Here is an 18,131-nt window from a genome sequence, read left to right as displayed (position 1 = left end):
TGGATGGAAATTGTGAGCATTATGTTAGGTGAAATATGCCAGGTGGTGAAAGACTAATACCATATGATCTCACCTAAAAGTGGAACCTAATTAAAAAAAAAACCAAATGAGCAAAATAGAACCAGAAACTTGGAAATAAAGAACACACTGACAGTGACCAGAGGGGTGGGCAAGGATAATGGAGGAAAGAAGGAAAGGGGCAAGCAAAGGAACATGAATAGAGGATTTATGGGCACAGACTATGGGGTGAATTGACTGTGGGAGTTGTGGGGGATAGGGTAGGGGAAAGCAATGAGGAAAAATGTGGGACAATCATAAATGAAAAATGAATTTAAAAATACTTCATGACATTTTTTGAATAGGTATATTTCTAGATATATATTTACATGTATGTATAAATGTACAAACAGAAAAATAATTATAAGTTTATTTAAAAAGCAGAAAAATCTACAGATCTGTGATTTTAACAATGCTTGTTTATTTTTATTTTTTCCTTTTTTTGTTGTTGTTGAAGTACACTTGTCTCCATACCCCCCCCCCACTATTCCCCACACCCAACCATACCCACTTCCCACCCTTGATCCCACCCCGTTTTGGTTTTGTCCATGTGTCCTTTATACAGGTTCCTGAAAACCCTTACCCCTTTTCCCCCATTATCTCCTCCCACCTCCCCTCTGGTTATTGTCAGTTTAACAATGCTTAATTTTTAACTGTCTATATCACTTCTGATGTCATATTATAAGGGAAGACTTTAACTTTTATATTTTATGCTTCAAATTGCTTTAACTTATAAGAATTAGCAATTGATTAATTTCAAATAGAAACTTCAAATCATATTGTCAAGTTTTCAAAGCACCTGTAAATAAAAAAGGGAAATTGCATTCATAAAGCTTCTAGAGGCTGCAACAAATGCAGAACATTGGCTGTGGTAACACAAATATTATTTCTTTATAAATCTAGATTGGCTGGTGCATAAAAAATAACATTGAGTATAATTCCAATAATGCCTTATGAAACCATTTTTTTTTAATTCTGACCCAAGGATATATTTATTGAGAAATGAAGAAGAGAGAGAGAGACATCAATGTAAGAGAAACATTAATTGGTTGCCTCCTGAATACACCCCACAGGGACCAACCTGCAACCAGGGTATGTGAGCTGACTGTAGATCGAACCTATAAACTTTCAGTGTATGGGACAATGCTTCAAACAACTGAGCTACACTAGCCATGGTTATAACTTTGTTTTAATTCTAATTTGGTAGCTGTGACTCCAAATGCTACAAGTAATATATTTTATGGAGAAACAGGATAATTAATGTAAGTTGTAGGGCTGGAGATCAGTACTGTCTGAGCAGAAAAAGCACTTGGACAAAATTATATACATACAGCTCTCTATATGGAACAGTCCCATGAAATCACTAATGTTAGGTTTTGTGCACTATAAACTTAAGGGTTTCTTTCACTCTAAGCAAAAGGGTTTTGTTCACTGTCCCTCTACACCAAGATCCTAAGTTCTTTTTTTCCTGTCCTGTTCATCTTAGAAAAAGATGTTAAAGAACAATTTGACCTATGCCTAAAAGAACCACTAAGAATCAGGTTCTGGTAACAGAGTCCTTTCCACTCCTACATTCATGTTGATTCTCCTGGATGGTCTCTTCAGGAATTAAGTCAACTTTATTTTAAAGTAGATGTAGAAATAGTCTTGAGGAGGAAAGCAACTGCATGAATTTACTGGAAAGCTTATTCTCCAGGATCTTTCAAGAACATACCAGTTCTGAGGCACAGTTCATAAATGGTTTCAAAGAGCAGAGTCTTCCACAACTTTACATAGCATCTTCATAGTTTACATCTATAAGTCTTGCTTTCTTCAGTCCAGAATAAATGACTGAAGAGTCCTAGAAGCAAAGGCACAGGGATAGGGCCAGAGCAGGGAAGATGAGTAGAACATGCCTCTCACCAGTTTTACTTCCTGATCAGTATAAATGATCTTATCATGGTGTGCCATGCAACATATGAATTAGAAGTTCTTGAAAGTCTGTGGCCCTAAGCAAGCATTTTCAGAGAGTCTGCACTTTACTGGGGGGGCTACAAAGGTGCTGCTAATGAGCTGCAAACTAATGCAAACATGCAAAGTCTTTTCTCATTCTTATGGGCCATTGGCAATTCCATTGGCTATCATTTAAAAAAATGTCAGAATTGTGTATTCATACACTTAATTTACCATCACACTGGACTGGAGTTTGTCAAGGACTTGAACACTTTACAGAGACATTTGACTGTCACACTACACTAGACAAAATTACAAAGCACCTATGTCCTTGCACACATGCAGAATTAGAATTCCTGTATTTTATAAAAACATTTTTGTATCATCAGTGATGTCATGAACTATTCAAAGTTTGTAAATTACTGATTTTAATGACAAAAAACATTGTTTAGCTTATCCATTTGGATTTCTATTGCTTGGTTAATCTTACAGCATAAATTTATGTATGTATGGCTCAAGAGTATTTAAGTGTAAAGACTTCTAAATAGAATTTTTATACCAGGTATATATTAGTTTAATCCCAGTCATTCATATGTTCATGGCTAAAAGATATGTATATGTAAGCACCCCAAATTTTCTCCTACAGTGACACTTTGCTGGTATAATTAAATGTTTTTACCCCTACTGTATGAGAAGGTAAGGAAGATAGGCCATGGGATCTTTTTTTTTTCATAGTGGCCATAATTTTAAAATATGAGAACCAGACCCCAGAAGAAAGAAGGAGCATGGATGTAAGAACAATAGGGATTCTAACTCACCTTCTCCTCAGTATGTATCTTCAGGGATTCTACTGTGGAGAAAAAGGTACATACTATGAGATTCTGCTTACACTTACCATCTTTCACTAAATCAGTGATAATAAAGGTTTTTTCCTCTCCTATTTCCTATTGACTTATTCCCATTAATATTTTTTGTCTTTTCTGCCTATCACATACATAATTCCCTTATTATGCAGAGAAAAATTAGCACACTGGAGGTAGAATGGTAAGTTCCTCCTACCATTTATACCTCTCAGCATGTGTAGGCCCACCATATACTAGGTAGGATAACAGTAACAACTAGGCAGTTGTGTTGGGGTGTTGTAGGGAGTACATAGGGTTACTCAAAGAGGACAGGTGGAAGCCTGACTACAATGTAAGATATACATTCCACAGTCAGGCCAAGTTAGCATTAGCAATGGGCTCTACTTGAGGCAGGTTCCAGAACAAAGTCCAGTTTTCATATAGGCACAACAGTTAGCTCCAAAGTTAGAGCAGCAACCAGGAAGAACACTGCTGTACATAACCACTTCTTGGATCCAGGGAAGACAAAAGTGAGAGACAAATTCACTTCCTCAAGTCTTACCTGCTGCTAATTGCTGTCCTTGTTGCATATAGTACACCAAAGAATAAACCTCATCTCCACTTACAACATTTACTGAAAGAGAAACAGGGAGGCATCATGACACAATCCCTTCTTCCTGAAATTTAACATGCTCATACATACCACTTATCACAGCCATGAAGAAAAGGGATTCATCTATTTGCAGAGGAGGCTGGAGCACAGCAGGGTCAGGATTGACTATTAGACATCACCCAATTCTCTCTTTCCCAAGTCACTCTACCTACTTTTGTCCAGGTCATTTGGGAAACCTCACCATTTTCATATATAGGCTGTAGTTGCTCTGTGGCAGTTGAGTTGACATATGAGGATCCTTGGGGTTCAGGGCTGGAAAGGCTTCTGAAAACACAGAAACACATATTATCCATCTGGTATAGCATTTTAGATGTCTCAGATTATTATGTGGGATTATGACTAAGACACTGAATGAGAGAAATGTGCTAGAAAAATCCTAATATTGTAGAATAGTAATTTCTGAGAAAATCAGCAATCAATATAGTTGTATGGTATAAGCCCTAGACCTATACATGGGCTGAGTAAAGGCTGAATATGCCCAGAGTACCACTAGGGTATATATTCCATGAATGAAAGGTCCTTATCTGACTGGCTCACTCTGGTGTTGCCCACACCTGAAACAGTGACATTCATTTTACAGGTGCTCAGTACATATTAAATGAAGAAATACTGATTAACTGAAGATGGAAAACAGATTGCTAAGCAGAACAACATTTTTGTTGACATAAACAAGAACACACTATAAAAATATATCAAATAAACACTGATATATCCAGATTGAAGAATTCAAAAGGCTTTTCCTCTTCTAAAACTTCTAAAAATTATAATAAAAATGTTAATATGTTTATTACTCTTTAGCTTGTGTTACAGAAGTGTGTATATAGCTTAACTATTCTACAATACTTCACCATTTCAGATTTTTATGTATTTTCATGCCTTTCAGCACTCAATAGAATGACTTACAGACCTTCAGATATTGGTTAATTGATTGAATAAATGCATAAAATGGGTCAAAGTAACATACTTTTCTTATTCAGATTTAGTGAAAGAGTAAGTTAGGAAGAATGATGAAAGGATTTGAATTAATTAGTCAACATATAAAAGAAGAGGAATAGCAATGAATATTCAGTTATCAAAGAGAGAACTATGGAGTGAATGTTTTGGTTATAACAAAAATAGCTCAAAAAAGCTCTTGAGAGGGGACAATTAATTTTTTAAATCTATTTTCTACACTATCAGTGCAAACAGAGAAAGCAGAAGACTCACCTGCATGGATCCCTGGCTGAATTTTTTCCTGCAAATCAAACAAATGAGCACACATGTCAATGGAAGAACTCTTTCTTAGTGTTTTTATGTAGCTCTTGTGCAAGGAGTGTTTCTCATGCCAGTGTGCCTGTCACAAGGTGTCACTGTATGCCCAAAGGACATACTGGCAGTCATTCAAGCAAATTCTTTATTTTGCAGATGAAGACACTCAGGTCTAGAAAAATTAAATAAGCTTCCAAATGTAACAGTAAATATCAAAGTTAAGACTTGGGCTCAAGCTTCTGAACCTTATACCTGCTATATTTTTTGTTTCTGGTTTTACAATCACACCACCTAATCCTATCATGATATTACTCCTCAGAAACAAACACTGACTCAACCACATCATAGATGGGGTGAGGTGCACAAAGATGCAGAAAAATCACATGATTTAAATAAGAATCTCACATTATCTTCTTTTGCCCCATCTCCAATTTGATTAATGGATAACAAGAAACCAAGATTAAACATAAAAATAAATATTTAATTACCAGCTGTTATAAAATGTGAAACTAAATAACTTGGTGCTTTGATGAAGAACAATGAAAAGGAATTATAGGCTGTGTGGCCAAGTAAACCCTGTTGGAAAAGAATAACATTTAGGCCAAAAAGTGGAAAAGATACAGCAATGAGTAGAATGTATGGATGCATAGACAAGCATTTCAGAGTGGGGGAAGCATGTGACTCTATTTTAAGGTGAATAGGAATTGATGCATTGACTTTAGCTATGAGATGGTCAGTATAGCTTGAACTGCTCACTGTATTTCTCTTCCAGTAGCTGATTAATTATTTAAATAGTTACATTTTTATATAAAAAATAAATCACAGAGGCACTAGATATCAGCTGAACCTTAACTGAGAACACAAAGGGGATAGAAAAGATTACTAACAACATTGCATTACTTTAATATGTGTCATTCGCATGTTGAGTCTTGTAAGCAAATCTGTAGGCATTGTAATTAACAGAATATATTCACTTTCTCTCTTTTTTTCTTTTATTGTTATTCAAGTGCAGTTGTCTCCATTTTCCTGCCACTACTTTCTTCTGCCCTACCCACCCCCACCTCCCACTCCCAATCATAGCCCCCTTTGGGTTAGTCCCTGTTCCTTGACGACCCTTCCCCTTCTTTCTCCTGTTATCCTTATAGTATATGCATCACAAACTTAGCCATTGTCATTGAAAACAAAGGTCACAGTAACAACATAACAATCTCTATATATACTAACCTATTTTTCTCTTGAGCCAACAGAAAAATAATAGGACCATGGCAGTGAGAACAAGGATTCCAGGCAACCCCTGAAAGATTGCTGAAGTAAGGTTTTTTCTGTTCTCTGTAGACACTGGGGAGAGAAACGTATGCATGAGCTGCCAATGAGAAGGGCTTTGATTTAGAGAGCAGACACCTTGAGTATGCATTGTGGCCAAGGTCTGCTCTTTGCAGTGAGAGTGGGTAGTGAAACTTCTTTATCCAAAGTCCTGCAGCCTTTCACAAATGATAAAAGAAGAGATGCACCTGGTCATTATATCCTCCATCCCCCTCAGATACATCTCCTAGGACAGCACCACCCACTAAAACCCAATCCTTGGTTATGCAGCAGCAGAAGCACTATGAGGTCAGCAAAGCTCTCCCAGGCTGTGGAAAAAAAGACATTGACTAAGGCTGTTCCGTACCTGTGATGTTGAGTGTCACCACTTCACTGCATTGGGTCCCCAGGCCATTGTTGGCCTCACAGAAATAGTTTCCAACATGTTCTGCAGTCAGAGAGAAGTTGAAGGATGCTCCTCCTCCAAAGGGGGCTGAGCTGTTCCCCATGGTGACATTCTCATGATAAAACTGGTACAAGATTGGAGGAGATCCTCTCCATGCTTCACAGTGAAGTTCTATTACATCCCCCACCACCTTCTGGGCCCCAGCAGCCCTGAGGGTGAGAACAGGGCGAGACACTGGAACTGACAGAGATAATGCAATGTCTGAGAGGGTCTCTGATAATATAACAAACTCATAATCTCTTCCCACAGGGGCTGAGCCTCATTCAATTTTGTCAGGATGCCAAAAGGGAACATGGAACCCAATTTGTGACCTAATAATTGAACTGAAGGTTAGTGGAACTTACTTCTGACAGTGATGCTCACTAGCCCACTCAGACTGGGACCATAGCCATTGTCAGCTGTACAGTAATATTTCTCAGCATCACTTTCTCTCACCATAGGAATCTCAAACTTTGCTGTTAGTGAGCGCTGAGTCTTCGATTCCAGGTTTAAACCCAGAGCCCCTTTGTACCAGAGGAAAGTGATGTCTCCTGTTCCCTCAGGGACCAAGCAGACAAGAACCAGCTTTTCTCCCTCCATCACGTATCCCCCTGGAGGCTGTGTCTCCAAGCTCACATTATAGACAGGGATTCCTGCACAAACACAAAATGACATATGAGAGCTGTGAGTAAGAAGAGTTCTAAGGACAGAGAGTAGTTGTGGCCATCCAGAAAGAAAAGGTCTTGGATAAAGCCAATAATTTATGTAGGTTAATAGTGAAATGTGGGGGAAGGGGCTCATGTTTCTGCTGACTAGGAATTGGCATTGTTTGGTTTGATAGTGGCAGGGTAAGGAAGGCACCATAACATTACCATGGAGGATGCAGCATTGCCTCCCTCCCTATGACAATGGACTTTCCCCAAACCCTGATATCTCAAACACTCCTTTTACAAGACACAAAAGCATAGTTATTAAAATTCCAGGTTGCAAATCAAACTTCCTGGGTTTGAGAGATATTCCAACATGGTACTAGAACAGGGCTTGCTTTCTAGGTTTTGTGTGTGTGTGTTCCACCTTCGCTAATGTTGAGTTTTGAGCAAACCTGGGAAAGCACAGGTTTCTGGAGAAAATTTGCTTTATGGCACAATGGATACATCTTTGTCCGAGAATGAAAGAGGATATCAGAATCATCAATCCTGAGTTCAAATATCATGGTTTAGAATCACAAAATGCCCCCTTTATTATCTTTAAAAACCAGATCCAAACTTTTCTTTCATAGGCCTTTTCCAATAGCCTATTTCAGAAAGCCTTCTTTAACCACCTCAGTTATATTTCTCTCTTCTTTGCATTTTTGTCTAGTTAACCATATATATACACAACACCACCATATATTTCACCCTAGTTATTTAAAGTGTTGATTGAACATCAGCTACTTGTAATCAGGGACATGTATTATGCAAATATTTTCCCCACACTCACCAGGAGAGTGAAGACATGCCATAAGGGTTTTCTAAATATTATTCTGCTTGTTTGAATGGGAATAACAAGAATGAGGGAAGATTCCTTCAGAACTCTAATAGAGACAAGTTCAAGTGCAACACCTATTTCTTCAGGAGCAGAACACACCAGTCAGGAAAGCACAGGCTTATGCCCTCCTTAAGCCCATCCCAGCAAAGGGCCCCACTGGCACTCACTCTTCACGTGTATCTGGATACTCTTGCTCCTTATTACTTTAGTTCCAGCTGTCTGTGCTTCACACCAGTAGGACCCTGAATCCTCCCTCCTCACAGCAGTGATCTGGAGCTCCGTAGAGTTGTTCCAGCTCAGCCCCAGCGTATAGCCATCTTTGAAGAAGCAGAACTGGAGCTGGACACCTAACTTCTCTGGAGGGTATTGGGTCTTACAAGTCAGAGTCATTGAGTTACCTTCTATGGGCCAAGAAGGGCTGGCTGTCAAAAGCAGCACTAGAGAGAAGAATTAAACAAATATTTCAGGGCAATAAGGTTTAGAGTTCCTGGTAGGAGTCACTTTGTATTCTCAGCTTTTTAAACAAGATTGATAACCAGCCAACTGGACACAAAGACAACACTCACGTCACCACCCACACGTGAACCATGGACTTTCCTTTGCCAGCTGCTCATTCCCAGCACATCCTGCCCCTGTAACATCACTGCTTACCACAAGTCAACACTTACCTTTGACTTGATTCTTACTCACTGAAGTTTCTATCCATGAACTAAGAACATCATTTTTGGAGTTAGTGCAAGAATATTGACAACTGTTACTATAGTTGGGATTAGAGAAGATGGAGCTTGAAGGTTTAGGAAAAGTGAATATATTTCATTCATCCTTGTTGTAAGCCACATTGGTTATTTTATTCTGTTGCTTTTCCCCTAACATCTCTGACTATCTCTTTCAAAGACAGAATATGAGACCTGGAGGATCAGTCAATCTGATAAAGATTTATAGAAACTCAATGCCTTCTGTACTGATTCTCTCCATGCACAATACTTGCCTGGAAATGTTCTGGAACCACACATCTACACAGTCTGTGCTCGGAAACTTTTTTAGCAGCCATGTTTATAAAGAGAAAATTTAATCCATATCTTAAACCTCAGGGATATATTTCTTTTATTGGTCTTGGGGTCTTTTATTTCTGGATGAATTAAACATGGTTATAGTTGTATTCTGCTTTCACCTCATCTCTTTATGGTAAAGAAAGAAAGCGGCTTTTCTTAGGAAAATTCTTAAAATTTCCCAAATAGCAGCAACTTTGAGGGTTGAATAAACAAATATATAAATAGCCAGTGCTGCTGTGTCTTTTTAATTCACCACATTAAAATACCAAGTGTTCTAGATCACTGAGAGGTTATTTGTGGTTTAATATCTACAGTCCTTCCTATTGGCTGCTTACCCTGAAACTTAAAAAAAAAATTCTAGGATAGTACTAGAATATTTTCCCTGTGCTGGAGTGTGGAATGCCCTGCACATGAGTAACTTTCTTTCCTTGGAAAATTGTAGTCCCCAGAGGAGTGAGGAGCAGTAGAATTTTAGGGTCTGAGCAGAAAAGGAAAAGAAAAAAGGCATCTAGTCACCTTTAGCCAACTTTTCTGAATGAAGCTGGGTTGAGGATGAAGTAGGTCATCAGAGATATATGCAAGGTTTAGAGCTCAGTTTTATAGTTCAGAGCTTATTTAAAATAATTCTCAGACATAGAGACCACCTGGTAAATTATTGGTGGAAGGATTTTTCTTTTGTCATCTTGGATGTAACTTTGGATTTCTGCCTAAGCTAGGATTAGGCACATGCATACATTTAGAGAGCAAAAGGCATTAAAACAAGGCACGATTCAGACTTGGACAAACATAGGTGAGTAATCAAGAGGTAGGGTTGGTTTTGAATATCTGTCATAATAGGAATTTCGAATCCTGTGTTACCTGGACACACATGCAGCCTGAGTTTTTTGATGTGACAGGATAACCATTTTTAATTATGTGTTTAGTATTTTATGTACAAAAAAAGAGTTCTGACTCATATTAGGTTAGACATGCTTTAGTGAAATATTTTTTTCTAAGGGGAAATTGCCTCCTCTCATCATCTGGTAAAAAAAAAAAAACTTTAAATGAGGATCACAACAATGAAGTAAGTTTGCATAAATCAGATTCTAAGAGAGTAACTATACTGTGTAACTATGGTGGAAGCAGAGCTAAAAATTGAAAAGAATCAGCAGCACTATATTGTTTTGCACATGACCCAAGGATTGACTGTAATGTTGTTCTCCATGGATGTGTGACTTTGACATTTTCTCCATCACTCTTGGTGGAGCACCCAGCTAGGAAAAACAGGGGTCTTGGAGCCCATGATGCTGGGAGAGCATAAAGTCTTCTAACATTGGTCTTTCGTACCCACATCTTTGTGTAAACAACAACTTCCTCCCTAAGCTGGGACTTCCCAGAACAAAGATACTGTGGTCTTAAAAAAGTCAGACCAACACCTGTTCCCTCACTGAGCAGGCAAGTATCTGGTGTAGAGACTATGTGAACACAAGAAGCCTTGGCCCCCAAAGGAGCCACTGTTATTTATACACATAAATAGCTGTCACCGGATGTCAGACAGTCATTGTCAGACTTCCAGTTTTGGTCTCGTGTCAACATACCAAACATACTGTGAAGAAGAAAAGGAAGTGCAACTCACCGGTTGGTTTGCAAAGTGGAACTGGAAGAGAATTTAGCAAAGATCAGTACAGAGCAGCAGATCTTTAACATATGCAAAGTTTAAATTTCCAAAGAGCTTTCCCAATAATGACCTAACTTGCCTGGTATCTCTCCCACATCTTTCCCTTCCTTTCTCCTTTATGCTTTCTCTTTTCTTCTGTATTTTTCTCCTGTCCTCCCTATTTTCCCCTTCCTTTCTCCCATTTTTATTTTTTCTCTGCATTTATTTTCTCACATCCCACATCATCCACAAAACACCTGCCCATAAAGCAAACCATAATCCATTTTACAATTATAAAGCAATTTCCAATAACTTCTCTTTTTTTAAACATTTCTTTTAAAAAAATATTTTATTTATTTATTTTTTTCAGAGAGGGAAGGGAGGGAGAAAGAGAAAGAGAGAGAAACCTCAATGTGAGGTTGCTGGGGGTCATGCTCTGCTACCCAGGCATGTACCCTGACTGAGAATCAAACCTGCGACACTTTGGTTCGAAGCCTGTGCTTAATCCACTGAGCTACGGTAGCCAGGGCCAATAACTTCTTTATTTTATAACTACTTAGCAGTTCCCTTCTATAAGTCCCTCATTTTCATCCCCTACTCTCAAAGGCCTGGATGATCCAGCTTATTCACCCTGACTCATGGTAGCAATAGTCAAAAAAATATAGTGGAAAGGCTCTTGTTCAAGACACAATAATTACTAAGAACTGTAAATTCTGTGGAAAATACAGATTCTGCAGCCAGGTGGCACAGATTTGAATCTTGGCTCTTCCTCTTACAAGTTGTATTATCCTGAGAGAAATGTTTCATTTCTCTATGATTTTAATTCCTTTTATATAAAAGGTAGATAATATCAGGCTTTCTTTGCAGAGTTTTGTGAGAATTGAATAAGTTGATATCTATAAAATGCTTAGAATAGTGCCCAGTACCTAGATTTGATTTATAATTCTAACAATTAATATTATCTTATTATTATCTATTGAAGTCCATGTTTAACTTGAGATGCCTCATTTTTTAGGTTAAATGCTTATTTCAGTAATTAGTTACAGAAGTAAAGGAAGATAATTAATACAGGCTAACATAAAAATCACATTCTTTATTTGTCTGTACAAAAATAATATATGCTAGGGACTTGCATTACAGTGGTAAAAATAAATGGTAGTCTTTTCTCTCAATAAATTTACTTTATAATGGAAGAGACTGAGTTAAAAATAAATATATGGTATGATTTAGTGACAGGTCAGAGCCATAAGAAAAATAAATAATAGAAATAAGTTACCGATTATCTTTTCATGGCCTTGACTATTTAGATAGATGCCAACTGAGTAGAAACATGAATGAAATTATAGAGAATGCCTACTGAATATTTGGGAATGATCATTTCCAGTAGACAAACAGTAGTTGTAAAGAACTTAAGAAGGCATATCTTATACAATACAAGGAAGAATAAGAAGGCCAGTGCATCTGAAAGTAAGTGGACTGACAGTGGTTAATATTGGTATATAAGAAGTAAGCAGGAGCCTGTCATAGAGGGATTTCTGGACCTGGTAATAGCTTGGGAATTTGTTCTAGATATTATGGGGAGCTATGGACAGTTCTGACTTAATTTACATTTGTGAAATCACTCATACACTGTGAGAATAATAGACTGAAGACATACAAGAGAAGCAGGAGAACATAGTGAAAGTTTAGTCTGAAAGAGTGAGGATGATCAAGACTCAACTTAAGCTGTGAAGAGGCCAAATTTCAGTATAAAGTACTTGAACAACAATAAAATAATTTAAAAAATAAATTTTGAAAGTATAATACAAACTACTTACAGATCAGACATAGAGTATAAAAGAAAAACAGGAGTTAAGTGTAACTCCTAGATTTTTGTCAATAGCAACTGGAAAAATCATGGTGACATTTACAAAAAGGGAGAAGTCATGGAGATAAATAGGTTAAGTTTTGTATTGATGGAGTGCACTTGGAAGACCAAAGGATCTGTTCAGATATGTTGGGTTTAAGAAGCCTATTAGACAACTGAATGGCAATTGAATACATGGTGTTCAAATGAAATGTCAAATTTGGAGAAATAAGCTTGATTTTAAGTATGTTAAGCTTAAAGTGACATGTATAATGACCAAATTGTATAATTTGGGAAGCGAGTATGAACTGAAAAGAGAAGTCTAGGGAGCAACCTTAAGAAAGTGAAACACTTTGAGATCAGTAAATAAGCAGGTATTGAGTTAGAAATAAAACCAAAAGAATATAGTATTCAAGGATCTAATTTAAAATATATATCCAGAAGAGGGAGTGATCAACTGTGTTAGATACTCCTGAGAGGTCAAATAAAATGAGAACTGAAAACTAATCCTGATGGGGCAACATAGAGGTGGTTGGTGATATAAGCAAGAGCAGTTTTAATGGTGTGCAGGGAATTAAACATTTATTTAAGTGAGTTTAAGAAAGAATACAGATGTTTAAAGACCTAGAACAGTTTAGCAGTATCTAGGAGTTAGAAATGAGGGAGTCTTGACTATAAAGGGAGGACATAAGGAAATTGTTTTTCTTTATTTTTATTGTTTACACAGTAACAAATGTCCTCACTCACCCCCACCTTTGTCTACCTACCTGTCACCCTCATCACCACTTGTCTCTGCCTGTCACCACACTGTTGTCTCTGTGTATGGGTTACACATTTTTGTTCTTTGACTAATCCCTTCACCTTCCTTCATCAAGTTTTTTTTTTCTTTCACCTTCCCTCTGACAGCTAGCTGTCAGTCAATTTTATGTATTCATGCCTCTGTTTCTATTTTGTTCATTAGTTTATTTTGTTCATTAGATTCCATATATAAGTGAGATCATATGGTATTTGTCTTTCACTGTCTGTTTTTTTTTTCCACTTAACATAATAATATCCAGATCAATTGAAATGATGACAATGTTCTGTGTTTTGATTGTGCTGGTGGTCACATGACACAAAAACTTTGTAAAAAATTGTAGATGTTGTATCCAAAAAGAGATATTTACTGTAATATGAGCTAAAAATAATTTTTAAAAGTATAAAATGATATGACATAAAAGAAAGAAGAATGGTGGAGTAAATGGAGGAAATAATCAGGTCACATTTCTATTATTTTAGGATAAAATATATTATAGGATGCCTACATACTTATGAGAATGACACAGATGGAGAAACTTTTTGATGATGGAGCAAAATTTTTTAGAAATAAAAAGAATTTGGCACCCAGTGCACAAGTGGAGAGTCCTGTCTTTGATAGGATGAGGAACAATATATTAATACTAGGGGGAGAAAAAGCAGATTACATAAATATAGAGGAGTCTGAGTCAATAGATATAGCAGTAGAATGAGGAAAGTTTCTTCTGAGTGATTTTATTTTCTCAGTGAAATATGAATCAGAATTATAAATTAGGAATAATAAAGGAGAAATTTAAGAAAAAGGGGAAGGTATAAAACAGTAGTTATCAAGAATGGGAGAACACTGGTTATGAAAGTGTAGGAGGATTGCGTGGCATGGCTGATTATTGATCATTCTGCATTAAAAGGAAAGTAAGTCAGAAGGATTGTGCCTTCTGTTTAAAATCACATTAAGCTGCTTAGGCACAGGTGTGAAGCATAAAAAAACAGTTTGTTAATCAGGAGAGCGTTGTGGGGGAAGAGAGATGAAGGTGTAGCCAAAGGAGTATTGTGATGGACTACAGAATCTAAGCCAATTACTGTGAGAAGTAAGGATGTAGAGAGTAGTAATTGACAATGTAAAAAGTAATCCTGCGCAGTTGAATACATGTTGGAGATGGAGCATTAGAGAACATGAGCTGGGGATAAATTGTTTTAAATGTGTGTGTTTGTCTGGAGGGTGATGCTGAAAACATGGAAATAGGAAAGTTGTAGGTAATGTTCTAGGATTTGATGGTGGGAATGGGATATCATGAAAAAATAAAGAAAAACAATGTTGATAGTAAGAAGGGCAAAGAACTAAAAGACCAATTTGTTGTACAAATTATCTTTGTGGTTCTTAAAAATATTACAGCAAAAACACAATGAGAAATTAAAAATAGAAAGACAGATGGTGAACATATCCTATGAGATAAAAAAATAAAATAATATATTTATTAAAATTCTGGTTTTCCTGTATCTACCACTTTCTGCCTAACTCTGAGCCCCCAGCTGAAAGTAGAAAGCTGAGCATCCCTGAGCATAACCAAGTCAAAAAATTAGTCCTCAGAAGTCCCACAGCTCTTCAAGAGTTAGAACCCCAGTGTGATAGAATCCCATACTCTCTTTTGAGTTGTCCTACTCACCACAGATCAACAGCAAGAGCTTCAGCAGCATGAGGACAAGGTCAAGGACTATAACTCAAGATGCTCTCTCATCAAAAAAATAATTTACCTCAGAATAAAGAGGCAGTGGTTTTTAAGAGGTTTGAGGAAGTTAGGATTAGAAGTCACCCTGAAGCACAAGTTTACAGAAATAGAAGAAGGAACAAGAGCCCTCTAATGGCCAATTTGTATTTTCTTTCTTGTAGAGGCTAAGAAATTAAAAGATACTTCTTTTTATAGTTCAATTTAATTTCCATAATTTAAAGATAACACAAATTAATATATCAAGTCCTTCTCTAAGAACTCAGGCATCTCAAAGGAAGTTTCCTAAATATAGTTTCTGATTTTGATGATGTGTATCAGGTTATGGTCCTCTAGCAATTAAAGTTGCATGTTTTCACCTTTGATAAGGATGTGTCACTCAGCACATCCTTTCATTTCTCAGAAGCCTCTAATGTAGTCACAACAATGCAACCATTTCATTAAGCCAGAGACTGATGTGCCGTCACCCAGGTTATGTATAGTGTCTGACATTGTTGCATATGATGATGTGTACATATGATGAAGTTGTTCCTAAAACACAAGCTTCAATATATAAGCTTCCAGTGTAGGAATAAGGAAGCTTGAAACAGCTGTAAAACAAAATCATGGAAAGTCACAGATTTCTGAAAATAGAATACAGGAAACAGACATGTGCAGATTAGCTTCTGGCATTTGGAGAGAGGTCACCATTATCAATAACTCTGGGCACTTGTGATTTTTCCCCTCCTTTCATCATAAATCATGATATCTATAATCCCTGTCATTGTTTCCCTTAACACATTGAGGCCACCAGTTCTTGGTACTTGGACTCAGTGTGTAATTCAGATTATAAATTGGAAGAGAATAAGCCATCTTAATATTGAACATTTTTAACCATTTATAGTGTAAGATTAAGAAGAACCAGACAATGTGTGGAAACTAAACTATCAGGAAATACAGAAAGATATTATATAGTAATCACAACCAAGACTAAATAAAAAGATTGAGAAAAGAAATAAGTGGCCAGTGGCCCACAAAAAATTTAAAAAATGGAAAAAAAGAAGTGGTACACCAAAGGCTTCAAGGAAATTTAAGTCATATGCCACAATTTTGTTTTTTGACTTGGGAAGAAAGTCTGTATTTGGATGAGTTTCTCTAGTTTAAAATTTTAGTAATTTTACTAAACAGCAAATTTCAGTAGCATGAGGAACAATATATTAATGATAAGGAGAGAAAAGCCAAAGTACATAAATATAGAAGAGTCTGAATTGATAGATACAGCAGGAGAATGAGGAAATTTTATTTTCTCATTATATAAATAAAATATTTGCATTGAGAAATATGGTATCCTCAAACTCATGATGTAGATATAGGTAGCTGTGTTTTTGCATACACTGCGCTGTTCTGTACTATTTTCCTGTGCTATGTGTGAGCCTTTACAATTTCTTCAGATTAAAATATTTTCATTCCTTCATCAGCAGTTTGTTGTGCATTATTTTAGATGTTCGTACTTTTATTTTTATAACATAGTAATTGATACATGCATATTAATAAATAAATTGTGAATATAAATTAAAAACTAGATTAAATAGAAAACAATGAACCAACCCATCAAGATTCTAATGAGGTAAATGGGGATAAGATCTGATTCAGGAGATGGTGAGTGAAAGGGTGCACCACTGAGAAGGAGAGGAATGTGAAATAATTTTATTACTAGGGCTTTGCAATCAGGATAAAAATTTTCAGAAGATGGTTGATTTGGAACTTCTATTTGGAAATCAGCACCTTTTGCTCCATGGACCTGTGATGATGGCAGATACCTAATCAGAACCAAGATACAAAAGTGTGGAGAATAAAGCAGCATAAAATGACGCAGGGAAAAAAATCTACACTGGTCACAAGCCCTATCAAACAATCTTGGGCTTGCATTCTGTATGAGGAAGCTGTAGTAATTACCTTTTATGTGTCAAACTGACTGGATCATAATACACAGGTTTGTTGTCCAATAAAAGAATAATCACCCAATGTTCATAGCATCACAATTTACAATAGCCAAGTGCTGGAAGCAACCCAAGTGCCCTTCAGTAAATGAGTGGATCAAAAAACTATGTTACATTTACACAGTAGAATACTACACAGCAGAGAGAAAGAAGGAGCTCCTACCTTGTGCTACAGCATGGATGGAACTGGAGAACATTATGCTAAATGAAATAAGCCAGGTGGTGAGGGATAAATACCACATGATCTCACCCTTAACTGGAACCTAATCAGCAAATTAAAAAAACAAACAAAATATAACCAGAGACATTGAAATTAAGAACAATCTGACAGTAACTAGAAGGGAGGAGGGAAGGGGTAATGGGGGGAAGGGTTTTCAGGAACTACTATAAAGGTCACTTGTACAAAACCATGTCCCAGGGGAAGGGTGGAAGCAAGGGAGGAAGGTGAGTTTGGCTGTGGAGGGGGGGATTAGTGGGGGGCAAAAGCAGACAACTGTAATTGAACAACAACAAAATAATTAAAAACAACAAAAAATAATCTTCGTTCACATATATTATGGATGGAAAAAGGTGGGTTGCAGAGAAAAAAATAATAATGTAATAAATTGGATTACTCTCCCAATTATTGACTCTCTTCATATCATCTATATCTATCATCTATATCTATACTTATAGATACATAGATAATACTTGCTAAAGTATCCTTTGGGAGGTGTGAATGTGACTGATTCACTGGATTTTAGATTTTGTTTGGCTATATGACATGCTTTGATAAATAAGATGTAAGTGTAAAAGTATTTGCTGAATCCAAGCATACATTAACTTTAGTTGCATGGATTAACTTTGATGTTCCTTCAACCCACTTCTCTAGAATGAGGATAAAGAGAAAACAAGTGCATCCTACAGTCTAAAGGCAAATGAAGCTGTGGCCAGCTGAGCCCAGCAAACCCTCAGTTGACACTGCATTCCTCAGCATAGAAAAGAAATAAAAATTTACAATGTTAGCCATGAGACTTTTTTGTTTTATTTTCATTGTTTATTTTATTACAGTTGTCCCAATTTTAACACTCAGC

The 18,131-nt window shown here is 36.8% G+C and overlaps 1 protein-coding gene across 5 annotated transcripts; it reads right to left on the bottom strand.

The window, feature by feature from the left end:
• Positions 1-602: 602 nt before the first annotated feature.
• Positions 603-15,136, bottom strand: FCRL1 (Fc receptor like 1). 5 transcript variants are annotated; one of them, XM_045841437.1, is made up of 12 exons: positions 15,020-15,136; positions 10,694-10,714; positions 8,425-8,463; positions 8,194-8,343; positions 6,865-7,152; positions 6,422-6,700; positions 5,977-6,090; positions 4,711-4,738; positions 3,686-3,768; positions 3,394-3,465; positions 2,808-2,839; positions 603-1,897 (listed from the first exon to the last, which is right to left on the bottom strand). In XM_045841437.1, exons 1-12 carry the CDS (start codon positions 15,048-15,050, stop codon positions 1,826-1,828), a joined length of 1,209 nt encoding a protein of 402 aa, XP_045697393.1. In that variant the 5' UTR covers positions 15,051-15,136; the 3' UTR covers positions 603-1,825. The 5 variants fall into 5 exon arrangements, with proteins under 5 accessions (XP_045697393.1, XP_045697391.1, XP_045697392.1 ...); XM_045841435.1 differs by having other exon boundaries at positions 8,194-8,463; XM_045841436.1 differs by having other exon boundaries at positions 2,808-2,836; positions 8,194-8,463.
• Between the last annotated feature and the right edge of the window lie 2,995 nt (positions 15,137-18,131).

The sequence above is a fragment of the Phyllostomus hastatus genome, unplaced genomic scaffold (assembly GCF_019186645.2).
Source record: "Phyllostomus hastatus isolate PE091 unplaced genomic scaffold, TTU_PhHast_1.1 phas_contig_36, whole genome shotgun sequence".
Lineage (NCBI taxonomy): Eukaryota > Metazoa > Chordata > Mammalia > Chiroptera > Phyllostomidae > Phyllostomus > Phyllostomus hastatus.
The sequence above is the reverse complement of the archived record's forward strand: the minus strand, read 5'-3'. Positions and strand labels throughout refer to the sequence as shown.

Coding starts and splice junctions, on each gene's coding strand:
- FCRL1 (XM_045841435.1), bottom strand. CDS start 15,050: ATGCTGCTGAAGCTCTTGCTGTTGATCTGTG. Junction 7,153..8,193: donor TATCCAGATACACGTGAAGA/GTGAGTGCCAGT, acceptor GTGTTTGTGCAG/GAATCCCTGTCTATAATGTG. Junction 4,739..5,976: donor TTGGCTCAAGAGAAAAATAG/GTTAGTATATAT, acceptor TTTGATTTGCAG/GAAAAAATTCAGCCAGGGAT.